Below are 16,462 nucleotides of genomic sequence, written 5' to 3' on the forward strand. Positions count from 1 at the left end.
TTGGGCGAAACGAATTTTAAGCAAGGTGTACGTACCGAGAGGTGCAGTGACGTGCCGGTTGGCCATCTGACATGCTAGACACGCGTGAGCCCATCCGCAGCAGTCCTTGCGTATCCCAGTTCAGACGAATCGTTCTGCAACGAGTTTTATAGACACACTACCACCAGGATGACTCAGCGAGTGAAGACTCTCAAAAACTTGCTTGCGAAAAATCTTATGTACATAGGATCTAGAGGTCGGTGTAGTGACGTCGCAATACAGCGTAACTCGACTTCCAGGTACTGTCAGCTTCTCTAAACGCAGAGACCAACCTGCTGTTAGAAGAGTTTGGAGCTGAGACGCACGATTGGGCTTGGGCTATGTTCTCGATACTCACCGGTTTACCTAGTTATTCAAATTCTTCTTCTTCTTCTTTTTCTTCTTCTTCTTCTTCTTCCTCCTCTTCTTCCTCTTCTTCTTCTTGTTCTCCATCTTCTCCATCTTCTTCTTCTTCTCCATCTTCTCTTCCTTATTCTTCTCCATCTCCTCCATCTCCTCCTTCTCCTCCATCTCCTCCATCTTCTCCTTCGTTATAAAAGAAGTAGTGAAGGGTTTAAAGCTCTGCCGACTGAAATCAATCATTGGTTCAATAATTCTGTTTTGTAAATAAATGTTTGTTTGGTATTTGTTTTTCTTTTTAGAGTACATTGACATAAAAGATGAGGGTGTATAGAGAAAGAGATGAATGAGTGATAGGAAATAGAAAGAGAAAATATGAAGAGTAAATAGTGAATGAACTAAGAAAATGCATACAAGGAATACTATTTCGTAAGTTTTTGAGTAATTAACCCTTAAACTGGCAACACCGTAATATTACGGTACATTCAGCTAATTGTAAATAATTTTATGGTTTTTACCAAAACAAAAAAAATCGAATGTCGATTTCCAAGGGTGAAATATCGATTCACTGGATCGATTCAGTACAAAATATCGATCTTTACAATCGATTTTTTTGGTCCAAGGAATCGATTCTTCGATTAATCGATTTCAGATCGCCATACCTAGTCGTGGCCTAGTCTGACACTTAAGACATTGGCAGATCAGTTGATATTTTAATATTGTTTGGCGTCGATTAGAGATTATTTAAAATCGCCAAAATATTAAAAAAAATTATGTTCTCATAAGATTTTAAGAATAAATGACATGTTTTGGACCTTATTCGGCTTCTAATAATAATCAAATAAGATGAAGATAGCTGTAGAAGGTTGTGCTCACGGCGAATTAGAAACAATTTATGAATGTATTGAATTCTTACAAGAAGAACAAAATGTAAAAATAGATTTATTAATTTGTTGTGGCGACTTCCAATCAGTACGTAACAATGATGACCTTCGTGGGATGGCCGTTCCTGAAAAATATCAAAGTATTTGCACTTTTTACAAGTAAGTTATACGGCCTCAATTTATAATGCTGTCAGTTGATTGATCTCCCTAAACAACACAAATCTTTGTTCCCAGATATTATAGTGGCGAGAAAGTAGCACCGATCTTAACGTTATTTATTGGAGGAAATCATGAAGCATCCAATTATTTGCAAGAACTTCCCTATGGAGGTTGGGTGGCACCGAATATATACTATTTAGGTCGAGCAGGAGTTGTGAGATTTGGAAATCTAAGAATTGGTGGTAAGTATAAATTTAAATATTAATTCTTTAATTTATATCACTTTCTACTCTTGCATGGATTTTTTAAAAAAAGATTATAGGTTAAAATAAAACGATAAGGATATTCAGACACTAGCGTGACTCCAGCGGTAATTTAGCATGACTAGTGTGACTAGCACTTAGTACAGTTTCATCTATTTTGGTTCTGTTTCCATAACTTAATCACTAAATACCCCTAGAGTGTTCTTTTGAAGCCAGAGATGTCATGGAATGAAATTATGGTGATAAACGATGTAAATTTGAGGTTAGGTTAGCTTTTTTTTCAAGAAGTACAAGTCACGCTAGATTACCGCTGGAGTCTTGGTAGTGTCTGAATATCCTCAGCCAAAATAAAAATGCTGCAATGTTCAAAGTCATTGTTTTCTCATTGTAAGCCAAATAAACATTTTTCAAACTATCATCTTGAGGCTAAAATTTAAAACAGTGCTGAAAGATCTGTTTTATTATGTTAAACAGTTGAAAAAAAAAGTTCTTTTAACTTTAATAGCTAAGAACTTTTTTATTTTGAAAGTAGGGTATGTGAATACCTCATAAATATATTCCCTTAGTTTAATAGTTTATAATTTTTTGTTAAGAAATTAAGTTTGTATGTTTTACTCTAAGCTAACAATTATTAATTTCAAATTTCAGGGCTTTCGGGGATTTTCAAAGGCCATGATTATTTACAAGGGCTTTGGGAATGTCCTCCCTACACACAGAGTTCGTTGAGATCTGTTTATCATATAAGAGCTCTTGATGTTTATAGACTAAGTCAGGTAAAAACAAAGATTGATGTAATGTTATCACATGATTGGCCCAGAGGTATCACTAACTATGGTGATAGAAATGAACTTTTGAGAAGGAAGCCATTTTTTCGGTTGGTATATTTTTATATTTTGACTGATGATTTTATTCAGCCTGTAACATTACTGCAGGTTTGCAGATGTTGTCTGATAAGTAACTATTGCTGTTAGATGTTTATAATAACAACAGGGACTGACGGCTTCACATGCTTACCAAGGCAAAATGACTAACTGATGAATAAATGAGACTAAACAAACAGACATCTAGACCAGAAACAATTATTTGTATTAAAATACAAATATCTACTCCAAATGGGAATCCATCCCATGACCTTGCTTAGGCATCTACATGTTTATTAAATTTTACACAGTTAAATATCTAGGATTTAGAAAAATAGGAATATTAACTAAACATTTTATTATTTTAGAGAAGACATTGAATCAAATAGACTGGGAAGCCCTCCAGCGGAAAAATTAATTCATGAATTAAAACCAAAATACTGGTTTGCTGCACATCTACATTGTCAATTTGCAGCTGTTGTCGGACATGAAAATGATGAGGAGACGAAGTTCTTAGCACTTGACAAATGTTTGCCCAAAAGAAGACATTTGCAAATATTGGATTTGCCATCAAATTATAACGGAGATATGCTTCTGAAGTATGATTCAGAATGGCTAGCAATATTAAAGAACACAAATCATCTTCTATCTGTAAAAAATATTAATTGTCATCTTCCAGGCCCAGGTAGCGACGAAAGGTAAACTAATAATAATTCTTTATTCATCATCTTCCTGCCCTTATCCCACTTATGTAGGGTCGGCACAACATGTTTTCCTCTTCCATTCCTCTCTATTATTCGTCACTTCAGTGCTTACTCCTTTCTTTCTCATATCCTCACTCACACAATCCATCCATCGCTTTTTCGGTCTGCCGATCGCTCTTCGTCCTTCGACATTCATCCCTAACATTCTTTTACCAACATAGCGGTAAGGATATTCACATATATAACACAATAAAGAATTAATAATAATTCTTTATTGTGTTTTAATTATAATGTACAAAAAACTACCTAAGTTTAATTTTTCTTTTAAGGTATGATTTTACTCCGACACCTGATGAAATTCAAGCTGTAGAAAAAGCATTTGAAAGTTTAGTAATCAGTAATGACAGTTTTGTAAAAACAGCACAAGATTATAATCCTAATAAACCTAAGTGCACTCCGACTGAACCCATATTGAATCCCCAAACTGTGTACCTTTGTGAGAAGTTAGGAATTGATGACCCTGTTCAGGTTGTAATGGCTAGAGCAGGAAGAACTATGAAAATATTTTCCCCAGATTGTAACGACACACAAACTGAAAATACTCCAAATAAATGTGGAAAGCTATCTTTACCAGCACCTGTTACGCCAAGTGAAAACCAAAGTGAAGAAATATCACAAGAAAATTCTACTATAAGTCTTGAGTTAAGTTATACACCAGAAAATAGCAATTATTCATCAAATTGTATGACTCCACCCAGTGCAAAGAAGGTTTTTAAAAGACGTAACTTAGCTTTATATACGTCTGAAGAATGTGAACAAGGTAGTGATAAATCAAGTTCTCCTGCAAGTTCAGATAGTCCCAGATCAAGTAAACTTCCATACAAAAGCAATGAATTATAATAAACAATTTAGAAGTTGTAATAGTATTTTTGTATTTAGATCAATTGAATGTAGATAAATACTTTTGTATGTAATGAAATACTAATTAGATGAAATTAAATATTAAAATTAAAATCATAAAAATTATTTTGTTACTGACACATTTCACAATGTAAGGCGATAAAATAATAAGCAAAATTATTACTAAGTGTCAAACATTTTAAAAATAAGATTTCTTAAAAATTATTTTATTATGTACATACCTATTTCACATACTTTGATTTTCTTATGCTTGGATGTGGTCATGACATACATACTTTATTTTAATGAGGATTGTCTACGCTTTTTTAAAAATTGATAGTTACATTGTACTATTGTTGAAAGCCATAATATTACTTTATAATACTTGTGTAAGTAATGGAAGTGTCTCAAAGTGCTCTTATTCTTAAGTCAAATTTATTTAAAAATTTTGGCAATAAATTGAGTGCAATTCATAAGTTAACGTGGATCAGGTAATTTCCACCAAATATAAAGACCTGTAGAAGTAAACAAAATTTTATTAATTATAACTCCAAGGGCGTGGTAGTTTTTTGTTGTAAGAAAATCTTATATGTAATTTGATTTTACAAAATTATTACCCAAATATGATTGTCTTTAATGCTCAACACGCTCAACACAGATCATGTATATATTTTTAATGACATCTATTTTGTAATATTATGTAATGTATTTGGACAAAAATAATAAAAAAAATCACTTGGATAATATTTGCATCTCAGTTGTTTTCCATATGTCCTCTGTTATACAATTATTTTATATGAGTAAGTAAATGTTGTTTTAACTGTGGCATGTTCTTTGGTTCATAGCTGCACTGATTGCATTTAAGAGGTGTTGACATGAGAGATTTGTGCGTCTCATTTGATATTTTTTGTATAAAACCATCTTCTGTCAGTTTCTTAAAAATGTCTGTAATGAAAATAAAAAGGGAATAATAAAATACTTACACAACACCATTAGTTCATTTTCTGATTACCTTTATATAAATACTTTTATTAAATTGCAGGGTTACATAAAACAAATATTTAATTGTCATCCTTTTTTATGTAAATATATTTTTTACTTATATAGTTAAATCAATAAGGACTAGTATTTGCATACCTTCATAAAGTATAAAAAAGCCAGTGGTAAAACTATTCCAATGGACTTTAGTTTTAAGGCACGGAGAATTCATATCAGTACTGATCACATGCATATGCAGCCTGTGCATACTAGGGACAGCGTGAAATCCAGCTCGTAGCTCACAGTCATGTTCCTCTTTTATTGTTTTAAGCAATAAACCAAATTCGTCAAGGAGATTTAAGTGTGATTTATTTAACTTAGAAATGCTACTAATATCGTCACGAGGTAGAACAAGAAAGTGTATTTTAGCTTTGGGGTATTTGTCTCTAATGACAACAAGGTTTTTGGTTTCTTTATAAATTAATTTAGGATCTTCCATCGATTCTACTAAACCCAAAGACCAATGTTTTTTGGGTTCTTTTGCTGGTATTTTAGAATCATCTTTATTATTATCTAAACTACGTTTGCTCATATTTAGCTTTTTAAGGCTATTATTTTTGATTAACAGATTTTTTAAGTATATTTGTAAAGCTGCCACATCGACGTTGTTTACATTACTGCTTGATAAGCCAAAACTACTTTGGAGTTTTATGTAACTATGCACATAATATACAATAAATTATTTAACCACTGCAGTATAATTTAGTTTTGCCTTTATAGATTGATTGATTTGTTTGATGGCTTTCAGTTGTGCTAGTGTTGCACTGTAGATTCCGCCGTCACGTCGATTGGAGTAGGAATACACGAAAAATACTAATTAGTGCGGTTAAGATTTAATATATATAATAATAGTTAAATTGACTTAAATAACATTTAGTTCAATTGGTTTAATGACGTTCAGTTGAGCCACTAGCCAGTGGGGGCTGGGGCACAGTATACAAAGTACTCTGTGGAGCACAGTTGATTCCAATTTATTATTGTGCTCTTTGAATCCAACAACCATAACATTTAAATTTTCCTATATATAATAAAGTACTCTGTGATTTAAATTAGACTTCGCGTTGACAATTTGACATTTGCCAATTGCCAAAGAGTATATAAGGTATAATTGCCATTTTCCATGGACAGTTTGACAAAAAATAAATGTTAGTTGCCCTTGCCAATTATATGTTGGCAGTTACTTATTTTGTAATTTTTGCAATAGATTTCATTATTCTGCTAACTTTAGAAATCTACACCAAATATATTCTTGTTACAAAGTTTATTCACATTTGTTAAAATTTTAATGTGATCATATGATTATCACTAAATTCATTTCAAACCAAACATGAAGTCTTCAACTTTAAAAAAACGTAGTTATTATGTTTATTATTAAATCAAATTTCACTATGAAAAATATATTTAGCTTGAATTTATTTTTATAGTTTTAAACACTGTCATGAAAACACACTATGTATATTGTCAACTGTGTTGAAAATATATTGTAGCAGGAATTTAGGGATGTTATATTAAATTTTTTCAATTCACCTCGTTGTGATTTTGATATGATTAAAAATGTTAATATTCACAAGCATTTAGTTGAAGTGTATAGTCACGATTAAATTTTAATAACCGTTTAGTAAAAGCTATGGCTTTTGATATTACAAACAGAAGCTTTTGTATTTAAATTTAAGTGTTGATAAACGAATTGTCTTTCAAGAAAAAATATTATAAATTACACGATTACAATACTAGGGAAGCAATAGATATTAAAATGAAAGATAACGAAATTGTTCGATTAATCTATAGGTATGAATTATGTTGAATATATACCGATGAATATTCTTTTATTTTTAAACTTTTCAAGTAAATGTTATTTTATATCTTTCTTCATATGTGTCACGAAAGAGGCATTAATAAAAACTAAAAAAAAAAGTCTGAAATAAATATTTATTTGAAATTACAAAAGTACTCTTGTAAATACTTATATCTAAATGGATTTACTTACATAACGATAAATCTTACAAATAAATGCTGCCTATTACAATTTTTGTTTAACTTAGAGAGTATTTTAAGCACTTTACGTTTTATGTGACGGTCATGACTGAAAAAGTCTTTAGTTTACGTATTAAATTATTAAAAACCTTTACATTTTTCAGTCATAAGATCAAATATTTTAAAATCAATACGATACAAGTATGTTATATTCAATACATTACTTATTAAAACGTTCGATTAAATTATATTATAACTTAAAATATATTAATTTACTTTACCAAAAACATTTTGATCTTAAAAATCGTAATCTCATATAAAATAATAATAAACAGTAAGTCTTTTTTAATATTTTCATTATTATGTTCTTCCTCCATTCAAATGTAATCGTTTGAATTAAATATGACGATTTAAAAAAGTTGTTGTGAGGTTACGGCAGTAACAATATAGCCACACCCTCTCTTCCCGTGCGTGTCGTAAGAGGCGACTTAGGGAAAAGACAGTTCCACTACTACCTTGGAACTTATAAAGCCGACCGATGGCGGGATAACCAGCCAACTGATGGCTTTGAAATACACAGGCCTAAGACAGGCAGCAGCGTTTTCGGTGCGACAAAGCCAGCCCTGCGTTCACCAACCCGCCTGCCCAGCGTGGTGACTATGGGCAACACACATGAGTTCACGCCATTTTTGGCACGAACTTGTGGAGGCCTATGTACAGCAGTGGACTGCAAAAGGCTGAAATGATGATGATGATGATGATTTAAAAAACGGCAGAACTTATATCACAAGGATAATGGACAAAGATCTGCTTGAAGTGTTCATGAAAAAGTAATCGTTCAAATGTTTGTGCCATCGCCGTACTTTAGCCATTATATTAATAATATGATTGAACATCATCTTTGAGCTTGTCAACACAAATATTTTCATCTAATTTACTTATTTTATAGCCTTCAACACATTAACAATTTCATAAATTATACCAAATAAAAATCACTAACATTTACATAATATTGTACATTTAATTTTTGTTTATTTTACTGAACGGTGGGTCGACCTGTATAGCCATTTTCAGAATTTGAATGCTGCGCCAATTCTCTTAAAATTTGTTCAAATCCTTTTCCTGATGCACCATGAAAGTTGTTATTTTTCAACATCGTCGAGTTCAGTTTTGTTGCAAGATAACACATCTGTAAGAGTAATGTAATAGTAATAAATCATCTAAAGATGACGACTACTTTCAATTTGTTATGAAAATTTATTTTCAGAATAATCACAAATATGCAAATATTGTAGTGACTGTTTTACTATAATTTATAATATAAATGCGTTAAAAGTACATGAGCTCTATAATTGAGGCTCCATTACGTGATTTTTAATATAAAAATGATTTTACCAATAAGGCAGACATAAATAATAAGGCTCCCAGCGCAACTGCCACCATCATGGACGTCGCACAGGTTGCTTCTAACGGCGTCCTGTGAAACAGCTCCCCGGGCATCACCACCGTATACTCGAGGTTCTCCTTGAACCTCGTGAACGGCGTCGAACCATTGTCCGCGACGAGCGAAGAGCTTGTTAGATTGTGAGAGTGACTCGCTTCAGGTAACGATCTCTTCCGACGTCCATGGCCTAGAAACGTTTTATCAGCAATTACTTTGTACATTGTTTCAGTGATGATTAGAAGTGATATGTAAAAGAACAACTTTAATTTATTAAACCAGAATCACTTTTGTTTGTGTACAGTGTAATTCATTTTAGGCACTTTATTTATACATAGGCATATCTATATCGCGCAAGAGTAAGACTAACCTGAGGGTTCGAACAGATCAAGGCAATAGTCCGGCTGACAATCTGCGGCATCCATACAAGCCTTTATCTGTGAGTGTATCCAGAGAGTTGATCGCTCCTTCATAGAGGCCAGCAGGAACGCTTCGAAATCTAAGAACACTTCGTTGTGACGCTCACGGTAGCGTGCCGGTTGATGTGGGATGATCGAAGCGAAATCTCTGTTTCGACAACTGGAAATATATTTTCACTTAAAACTAGACAGCTTCGGAAGTTTCTCCTGTGCTTTACTTATAGTTACTTTTTTGCTAGTATAGTAACAATACGGCGGGACATTTTGTTGTGTACGACAACGTAACGTAACTTTTTTAAGTATAACTTCCTTACGCACGATTGACTTGCGAGGTAAGCTGATGAATGCGTGACGAGACCATTACGAAAAGTGTGATCTGGCGAGACGAATGGAGCAAGAAAGAGAGTTGTGAGTACACATTTTCTTTCTCTTTTTATAGTACGTGTGTTTAAGTTACGCAATAACCAGTTACGTTTCGTATATCTAAGACTCAGTGCAGGCCTATTGTGCAGAAGTTTTACTTTACTCGTGTGGTCTAAAGCACACTCGTCTATATATATATAAATGATTTTTTGTCTGTATGTCCTTTATAGAATCGTCAAGTATGCATTCGATCATGTCATGATCTTCAGCATACTGTTTTGCTTGAGCCAACAAAGGTTTCTGAGATGGAACGATAAAAAGAAAAAAGCGCAAGGTACAGCTAGTTTAAAAAAAAAAGGATTTATCAAATTACTCTCCGTAGGAGTATTACATCTTGACGGTTCGGCGCAATATCTTATAATAGTAGGGGTTAATTTATGTAACTATATATTTTGATATCGTACCCGTCTTTGACCAGCAATACCGCTCCTGGCGCATGTGGACGATCAGGGTCAGGAGAAACAGCTACTTCTAAAAGTTTGATGTGCCGCCAAGCCGAGTCAGGGTTTATACGTGCTCGAAGTTGAAGTTTTGTACCAATTGGAACAGCCTGAATGTAACATTAAAATCAGTCAAAGAAAGATTAATTTGGGGAAAAGTCTAACATGTTGTAATATTTATAAAAAAATCTTTTTAAGATAAAGGTTCAATTCGTACTAAAATAAAGCAAAAATTTAAAGAATTGAATTGGCCATTAAGAATTTTGTATTGGCCATACAGGTGTTTGACATGGTCTGGGTGTTTGTGCAGTCTTTATGGGTCTCCCCACCGTGCCTCGGAGAGCACGTTAAGCCGTCGATCCCGGTTGTTATCATGTACACCTGATAGCGATCGTTACTCACAGTAGAGAATATATCCGCCAACCCGCATTGGAGCAGCGTGGTGGATTAAGCTCTGATTCTTCACGTAAGTACATGGGGAACGAGGCCTATGCCCAGTAGTGGGATATTACAGGCTGAAGCGTACATATTCTACGTTTACTCACATAATATATTTCAGTGCAACAATTAAGATAAGGTGCAAAATTCACGCACAGTATTTACCTGGTCAACAGGCATGTCTGCGGAATGGTTGGAATGTCTAGATAATGGTGGCGCTTCTTTGTACAGCGCTACTTCGTATTCGAGACGGCCTGGTGTTTCCTCGACCACCCCAGAGACTCGAGCGCCATGCGGACTGCAAGTTGTTCAGAATTATTTCACTTCGCTACTTATAATATAAAAATATATATACGAGTAATAGTAAAAAATATTGATTAGATTTCTCGACACGATTATGTAAAATCAACAAACATTTTAATAGATTATAGACATACAAACTTACTGATGGTTACGAAATACGAATGATATCAATCTTTGACTCATAAAATAGAATTATTATTTCAATAAAAATACTAAGAAATCGAGTAGGTATTGTATATTAGAAATTGTGTAGGGCAACAAACAATAATTTTTGTGTGCCCGTATTATCAACTTTGAAGACAAAGTCAATGCAAAAAATGTGTGTTTTATAATTTTTTTGTGTGTCTGTGACCCTCTGTATGTTGACCGTCAATTTCGTTAAAACTCCTGAATTTAAGGGGAACTGGGTTTCATTTTGGGTCATACTTACTACGGCTCCTAGGGCTCTGGGAACTCCGTAAGCTAGCTTAAGTACTTAATTCTACAGGCTTATGAAAATGATGTTAAGTGCGAACAAAGTTGTGAGTACAACTAGTCTACAATATAATACTCACAAGCTACCGGCAAAACCTGCTGCTTTGTTCTCGATGATAGTGGGTTCTGGCGGCTTGCACATGATAATCAGCTCCTGATCGGACTGCATCACCACACCCGGGAATTGCGGGAACCAGATGCGAACATGCACAAAACCCTAATATGGAACAAAAATTAACGAGTAAAAAAATTATTGAAAGTTATGAGAATATTTGTTAATTTAATCCACATTTTGCTTTAATAGTTAACGACTACTCTTACCTCCACAAAATTGTTTCTCCTGTTAATCTACTTTTACTAAATTAACTTAGAGTTTCTCAGCAAAATAAACACTCAAACAAGCATTTATTTTGTAGTAACATACAATAATTGTTCTACGTTTGAGTAAAATATATGCATTAATGTTTCAAAGTATATTATATATTCTAGTTAAATATCTAAAGTAAGAAAGCTGGTTTCAATTACGCTTTGAGGACAACCAGGCTTATCGATTGATCTCTATATACAAATAAATTAAAGCTATACATATATATTAGCGTCAAAGTATGTTTCTATTTGACAAGTTACTTATTACCGCCTCTATCGTTAAAGTAGTGTTTTACATATCTTTTAGTTTCCCTCATAATGTTACCGGTCTTCGGCAGTTAATAGTATATCAGAGTGGAGCAGGTGCCTCGTTGTGTATAGCCCACTAAGCACTGCATACTGTTATTGTAACGGTGTTTCTATTATATGTCAATGTTACAAGAAGAATACTCAATACCAAAACGACACTATAGATGAAACAGTCACATCATTCAATTGTTTCCGCAAGGTGTAATGAAAAAATCATTATCATTTTGTGATACTTACTGCTATATTTTTCCTTCTTTAAACTGTGCAAACTTTATAACCAGGTCAATTTTTATCTCTTAGCTTTCAATTGGGAACACAAAATATTTTTAGTATAGTTGGTAATATAATAAAAAGTTTAAAGCATAAGTACATATTTAAATTTAAAAAGGACAATGAGGACGTACATTTCTCTTTAAAACTCCACATTTTGTGAAATCGTTGATCCGTAATCTGTATAATAAACCGGTAGGATCTTCAGGCTCAGGTCGTATTTGGCAGACGGGGTCTGCAATGGGGTCAGTTGTCCGGTCGTCGGCGAATAGAGGGGCGCCGCGGAAGCCTTCCGGCTTTCTCAGAAGGGCTGACACGGAGTCGCGGACGCCTGAGCCGGCGCTCGAGAACGAGCACTGAATGTCTGTTACTGTAAAACATTGACCATATTAAGTAATGTTCCAACATTTTTTTTCTTAGTAAAATAGTAGCATATATTTTAATTAATATTTATGATGTTAATTAAAATATTTTATGGTTTAGATATTATCATGGGTGTGGCTTAATTTTAGTTACATTATTATTTGCAATTTCAAATTTTTGAAACTTAAACAATTTTCAAAAGTAAAGGATACAGTTGACAACACAAGGAAATCGAAAGTAGGTTGTAGTTGTACCACTCACCATCATAGTCTTGTGCGAGCACAGCCGGAACCTGAAACAATGAGCATTCAATTCAAGGCGGGGACCACTAGATAATTTGTTTTACTTATTGTTAAGCGAATCGCTTAAATCTTGCGCTTCAAATAGTTGTTAGACTGAAGGATATGTGAACTCATTATATTTAATAATAATAAATATGTAATAAAGTACTGATAGGTATTTTTTGGTGTAGGTACACTTTGGTGTATCTTATGCCTTTAAATAATAATTTTGTTTGCTCACAAACGAAAAAAAACCGACTTCAATTACATCGACGAGTAATACAACGAAGGTCGACGAAAAAATAGTCAAGTAACTACGCGTTATCAAAGATTACTCGAAAAGTAGTTATCAGATCTCGATAAAATTTATATGAGACCACATGATAAACATCAGCTTTCGATAAAATTTATCAAAATCGGTACACCTAGTAAAAAGTTATTGCGAATTTTCGAGAGTTTCCCTCGATTTCTCTGGGATCCTATCATCAGATCCTGGTTTCATTATCATGGTACCAAACTAGGGATATCTCCTTTCCAACAAAAAAATAATAACAAAATCGGTTCATAAATGACAGATTTATCCCCGAACATACATAAAAAATATACGGTCGAATTGAGAACCTCCTCCTTTTTTGGAAGTCGGTTAAAAAGAAAGTTAGTAACTAGATTAATGTAGGAGCATGATTGAAAATTGATTAACATAATGATCAATTGATGTTTATACTTATAGAATTTATGTATGTAGGTACATATATAGGTATATAACTTAAGATTAAACAAGTCGCTCATCTTTCCATACAAACGTATAACAGCACCTACTACAATGTTTGATGTTGACCATTCAAAATTAAGGATAATATCAATTGATCTCGTCACTATCTATGTATGTATACCTATACCCAAAACTGTAAAAAAAGTGTACATTTAAAAAATACGAGCTTCTAAACTTTCGTATTTCAACAATGATTTTAGGCCAACTTTTGGCGAAAATAAATAGTATACGGAGAAAGAAAACTCTAAAATAAAGTCTATACCGATATAGTTTAGTTATTTAAAAGTGGAAATAAATTTATTTTGAAAAGATACATTTATTAGTTTTTCTTTAATACCTCTAAACTGGTTGGTTATTTGGTTTGAACGACCATCGGTTTGCCGAACCGATTTTTGAAATTTTTTTTTACATTATCAGCATATTTAAGATAAAAATATATAAAATACTAGCTGTGCCCGCGACTTCGTCCGCGTGGAATTTAAGAAAAAAGTAACAGTTCAGTTTGCAGAGTTATGAAATAAATAAATTTCTAAAGTAAAAGAAGCCTAAGTTACTCCTTACTACATGAGCTATCTGCCAATGAAAGTTTCGTCAAAATCGGTCCAGCCGTTTCAGAGATTAGCCGTAACAAACAGACAAACAGACAGACAAAAATTGTAAAAAAGTTATTATAGTATATGTACCGTGTAAACATCCATATGCATTTATTAAAAAGTGGTTATTTTGATGTTACAAACAGACAGCTATTTACTTTTTTAAACTTAAAATTAAGTATTTTGATTTATCTCCGTTTAAATCAAGCTCATTTAAATGACACTATTTTTGCTAAGTTCTTATTAAGTTTTTGTATGGCTTCATAGCTATCTTATGGCTTACAAGAAATACTATTTAGTGGTACCGTTAGAGAACCTATAATATCTTAATATGGATACTAATATAGTTCTATTGATGCTATTGAAAGCTTTGAAAAAATTTAATGAAACCGACAGCATACCCTGGCCGCTATCATGAACTATCAATATATCAAACAACACGTGTGCTAGGACTGTCGTAGTGCTATACATTTTTCGAAAGCCGAATTGAAATTTCAGTAACATCTTATTGCCTTGCAAGTATTTTGTTACTTGCTGCTAAACAATTTTTTCTGTCATTCTGGACACACAGGGGAATATACTTATTGGTCGTAAATCCTTTCAGTAACTGGTTTGATTTTTTAGAAGAGGTTTTGCAGTGGTATGTTGCCACGGAGTCAAATATGTACTTCTTAATAGGTGTAGTTACCATAGTAACGAGGCTTTAAAGAGAGCTTGGTAGAGTCATGCGTCTCATATCAAGTGAAATACCATAAACGCCAACAGTATTTGATTTTATTGTTTTAAGAATTTTAAGGATATCTGTTTCATTAGCTTCATCTAAATCGAAAATAGAGTCCAGAGTACACATTCGATGATTTTAAGATGTGATAGAGTAATGTTTTTATTGCCTGGAACAGCCATAAAGTGGTGGTCTAGTTTATTTGGATCGTTAAATATATGACTTGGTATTACATGTTTTGTTTATAATCTTAAATTTATTTTGTCTTTTTTATATTGCGGTTTACATAATAAGTGAAGTATTGTTTTTCTTCCAATGTTGTTTCATTAACAGATTTTTAAGTCTTTATAAATTGTTTGTGAGCTGTGTTATTTTTTATTTTCGACATGTGCTATCGTTTTTTTTATTCATTTATATGTGGAGCATGTAGGTATATCAAAAAGAATCAAAACAGTTTTGTTGAATATTAACACCTGCTGATTGACGTCACATACATTACAGGCTATTGATGCTACATAATAAAACGAGAATTATTCATTTTTTTTGTAAAAAAAATCTGTTAAATCTATTTTAAAAAAACGAGTGTGCTATAGACCAAACGAATGTAAAAGTAAAACATCTTTAGCTCCATCTAACTTATATATCCCTCTCAACTCCCGTTTGCCTCGTCCGATCACACTTTTCGTAACATCGCGCATTCACTAGCTTACTCCCCAAGTCAAGCGTGCGTAAAAAAAGTTTTACTTACATCTAAAAAACATTATTATGCGATCTGAACATCACATTCGTTTACAGCGACAAAGTGACAAATCCACAAAAGCGAACTGCATCTGTGAAATCCTTAAATAATTCTTATACAGTTAAACTCTGGCTAACAGTTTCTCGTGACTTATAAAACGTAACAATATCGATAGCAATCAACAAATGCAAATCAGCAGTGAGTCTAGTAAACGGTTTTTTCCTAAAACTGTTCCACTCTAATTACAGAGCGTGAAGTTAAAACGAGCTATATTAATTGATCTTACACACGTGTGTATTTACGTTCAAAGAACTCATTACATCGTGCTTTATTATTCATATTGTACGTGTGACGAGATAATTGAGACATTTTCTTTTCTTTTTATTTATCGCCTGAAAACCTTTTCCTCTTTAAAAGAGATTTTATTCAGAAATTCGATTTAACCCTTTATCAATAAAACTATTTTAATAATTTATTTCGAAGAAAAAGTACAAAACTTTACATACAAATCGAATTAACTATGTACATATATATAATAAAGATACTGTATATTATAATGTCATTATGAATAGGAAATTACTCGGTATGCTAATACATAAGTACCTTACTTCATGCACCAATAGGTGAATGAACACATAATTAGTAAAAATAAATAATAGTATTTAAATTACAATTCTGACCTAATTTTATTAATTGTTTTTATTTTATTAGGTATCATTACATGTTTTAACGAAAATTTCTTATATTAAGATAGCAATTATAAGTTCATTGTGTTTGTTAATTAGCTGATAATAATTTACTATAAAGTTTATTGCACTAAGCTAGATAAATTGGCTAATATCAGAAGTAATTGTCATAAGATATTGAACTCTACGTTAACGCAATTTTCCGCATTATCATTAGGCTACGTACCTGCTTGTTACGCTTCGAGTGCGGTATGGTACAGTTTC

At 32.8% G+C, this 16,462-nt stretch overlaps 3 protein-coding genes across 3 annotated transcripts; 1 reads left to right on the plus strand and 2 right to left on the minus strand.

Annotated features, from left to right (window-relative positions):
• The first annotated feature begins 1,171 nt into the window (after positions 1-1,171).
• LOC123659718 (lariat debranching enzyme) lies at positions 1,172-5,137 on the plus strand. The gene is made up of 5 exons (XM_045594901.1): positions 1,172-1,421; positions 1,497-1,663; positions 2,333-2,558; positions 2,913-3,242; positions 3,578-5,137. The coding sequence occupies exons 1-5, from the start codon at positions 1,225-1,227 to the stop codon at positions 4,146-4,148; spliced, it is 1,491 nt and encodes a 496-aa protein (XP_045450857.1). The 5' UTR covers positions 1,172-1,224; the 3' UTR covers positions 4,149-5,137.
• On the minus strand, positions 4,669-5,946 carry LOC123659720 (aprataxin). The gene is made up of 2 exons (XM_045594902.1): positions 5,286-5,946; positions 4,669-5,093 (listed from the first exon to the last, which is right to left on the minus strand). Exons 1-2 carry the CDS (start codon positions 5,716-5,718, stop codon positions 4,936-4,938), a joined length of 591 nt encoding a protein of 196 aa, XP_045450858.1. The 5' UTR covers positions 5,719-5,946; the 3' UTR covers positions 4,669-4,935.
• Positions 5,947-8,196: 2,250 nt separating this feature from the next.
• On the minus strand, positions 8,197-14,468 carry LOC123659390. The gene is made up of 9 exons (XM_045594605.1): positions 14,454-14,468; positions 12,668-12,698; positions 12,178-12,413; positions 11,179-11,315; positions 10,487-10,619; positions 9,848-9,993; positions 8,972-9,180; positions 8,556-8,791; positions 8,197-8,349 (listed from the first exon to the last, which is right to left on the minus strand). Exons 1-9 carry the CDS (start codon positions 14,466-14,468, stop codon positions 8,197-8,199), a joined length of 1,296 nt encoding a protein of 431 aa, XP_045450561.1.
• Between the last annotated feature and the right edge of the window lie 1,994 nt (positions 14,469-16,462).

This window comes from Melitaea cinxia, chromosome 14 (assembly GCF_905220565.1).
Source record: "Melitaea cinxia chromosome 14, ilMelCinx1.1, whole genome shotgun sequence".
NCBI classification, from domain to species: domain Eukaryota; kingdom Metazoa; phylum Arthropoda; class Insecta; order Lepidoptera; family Nymphalidae; genus Melitaea; species Melitaea cinxia.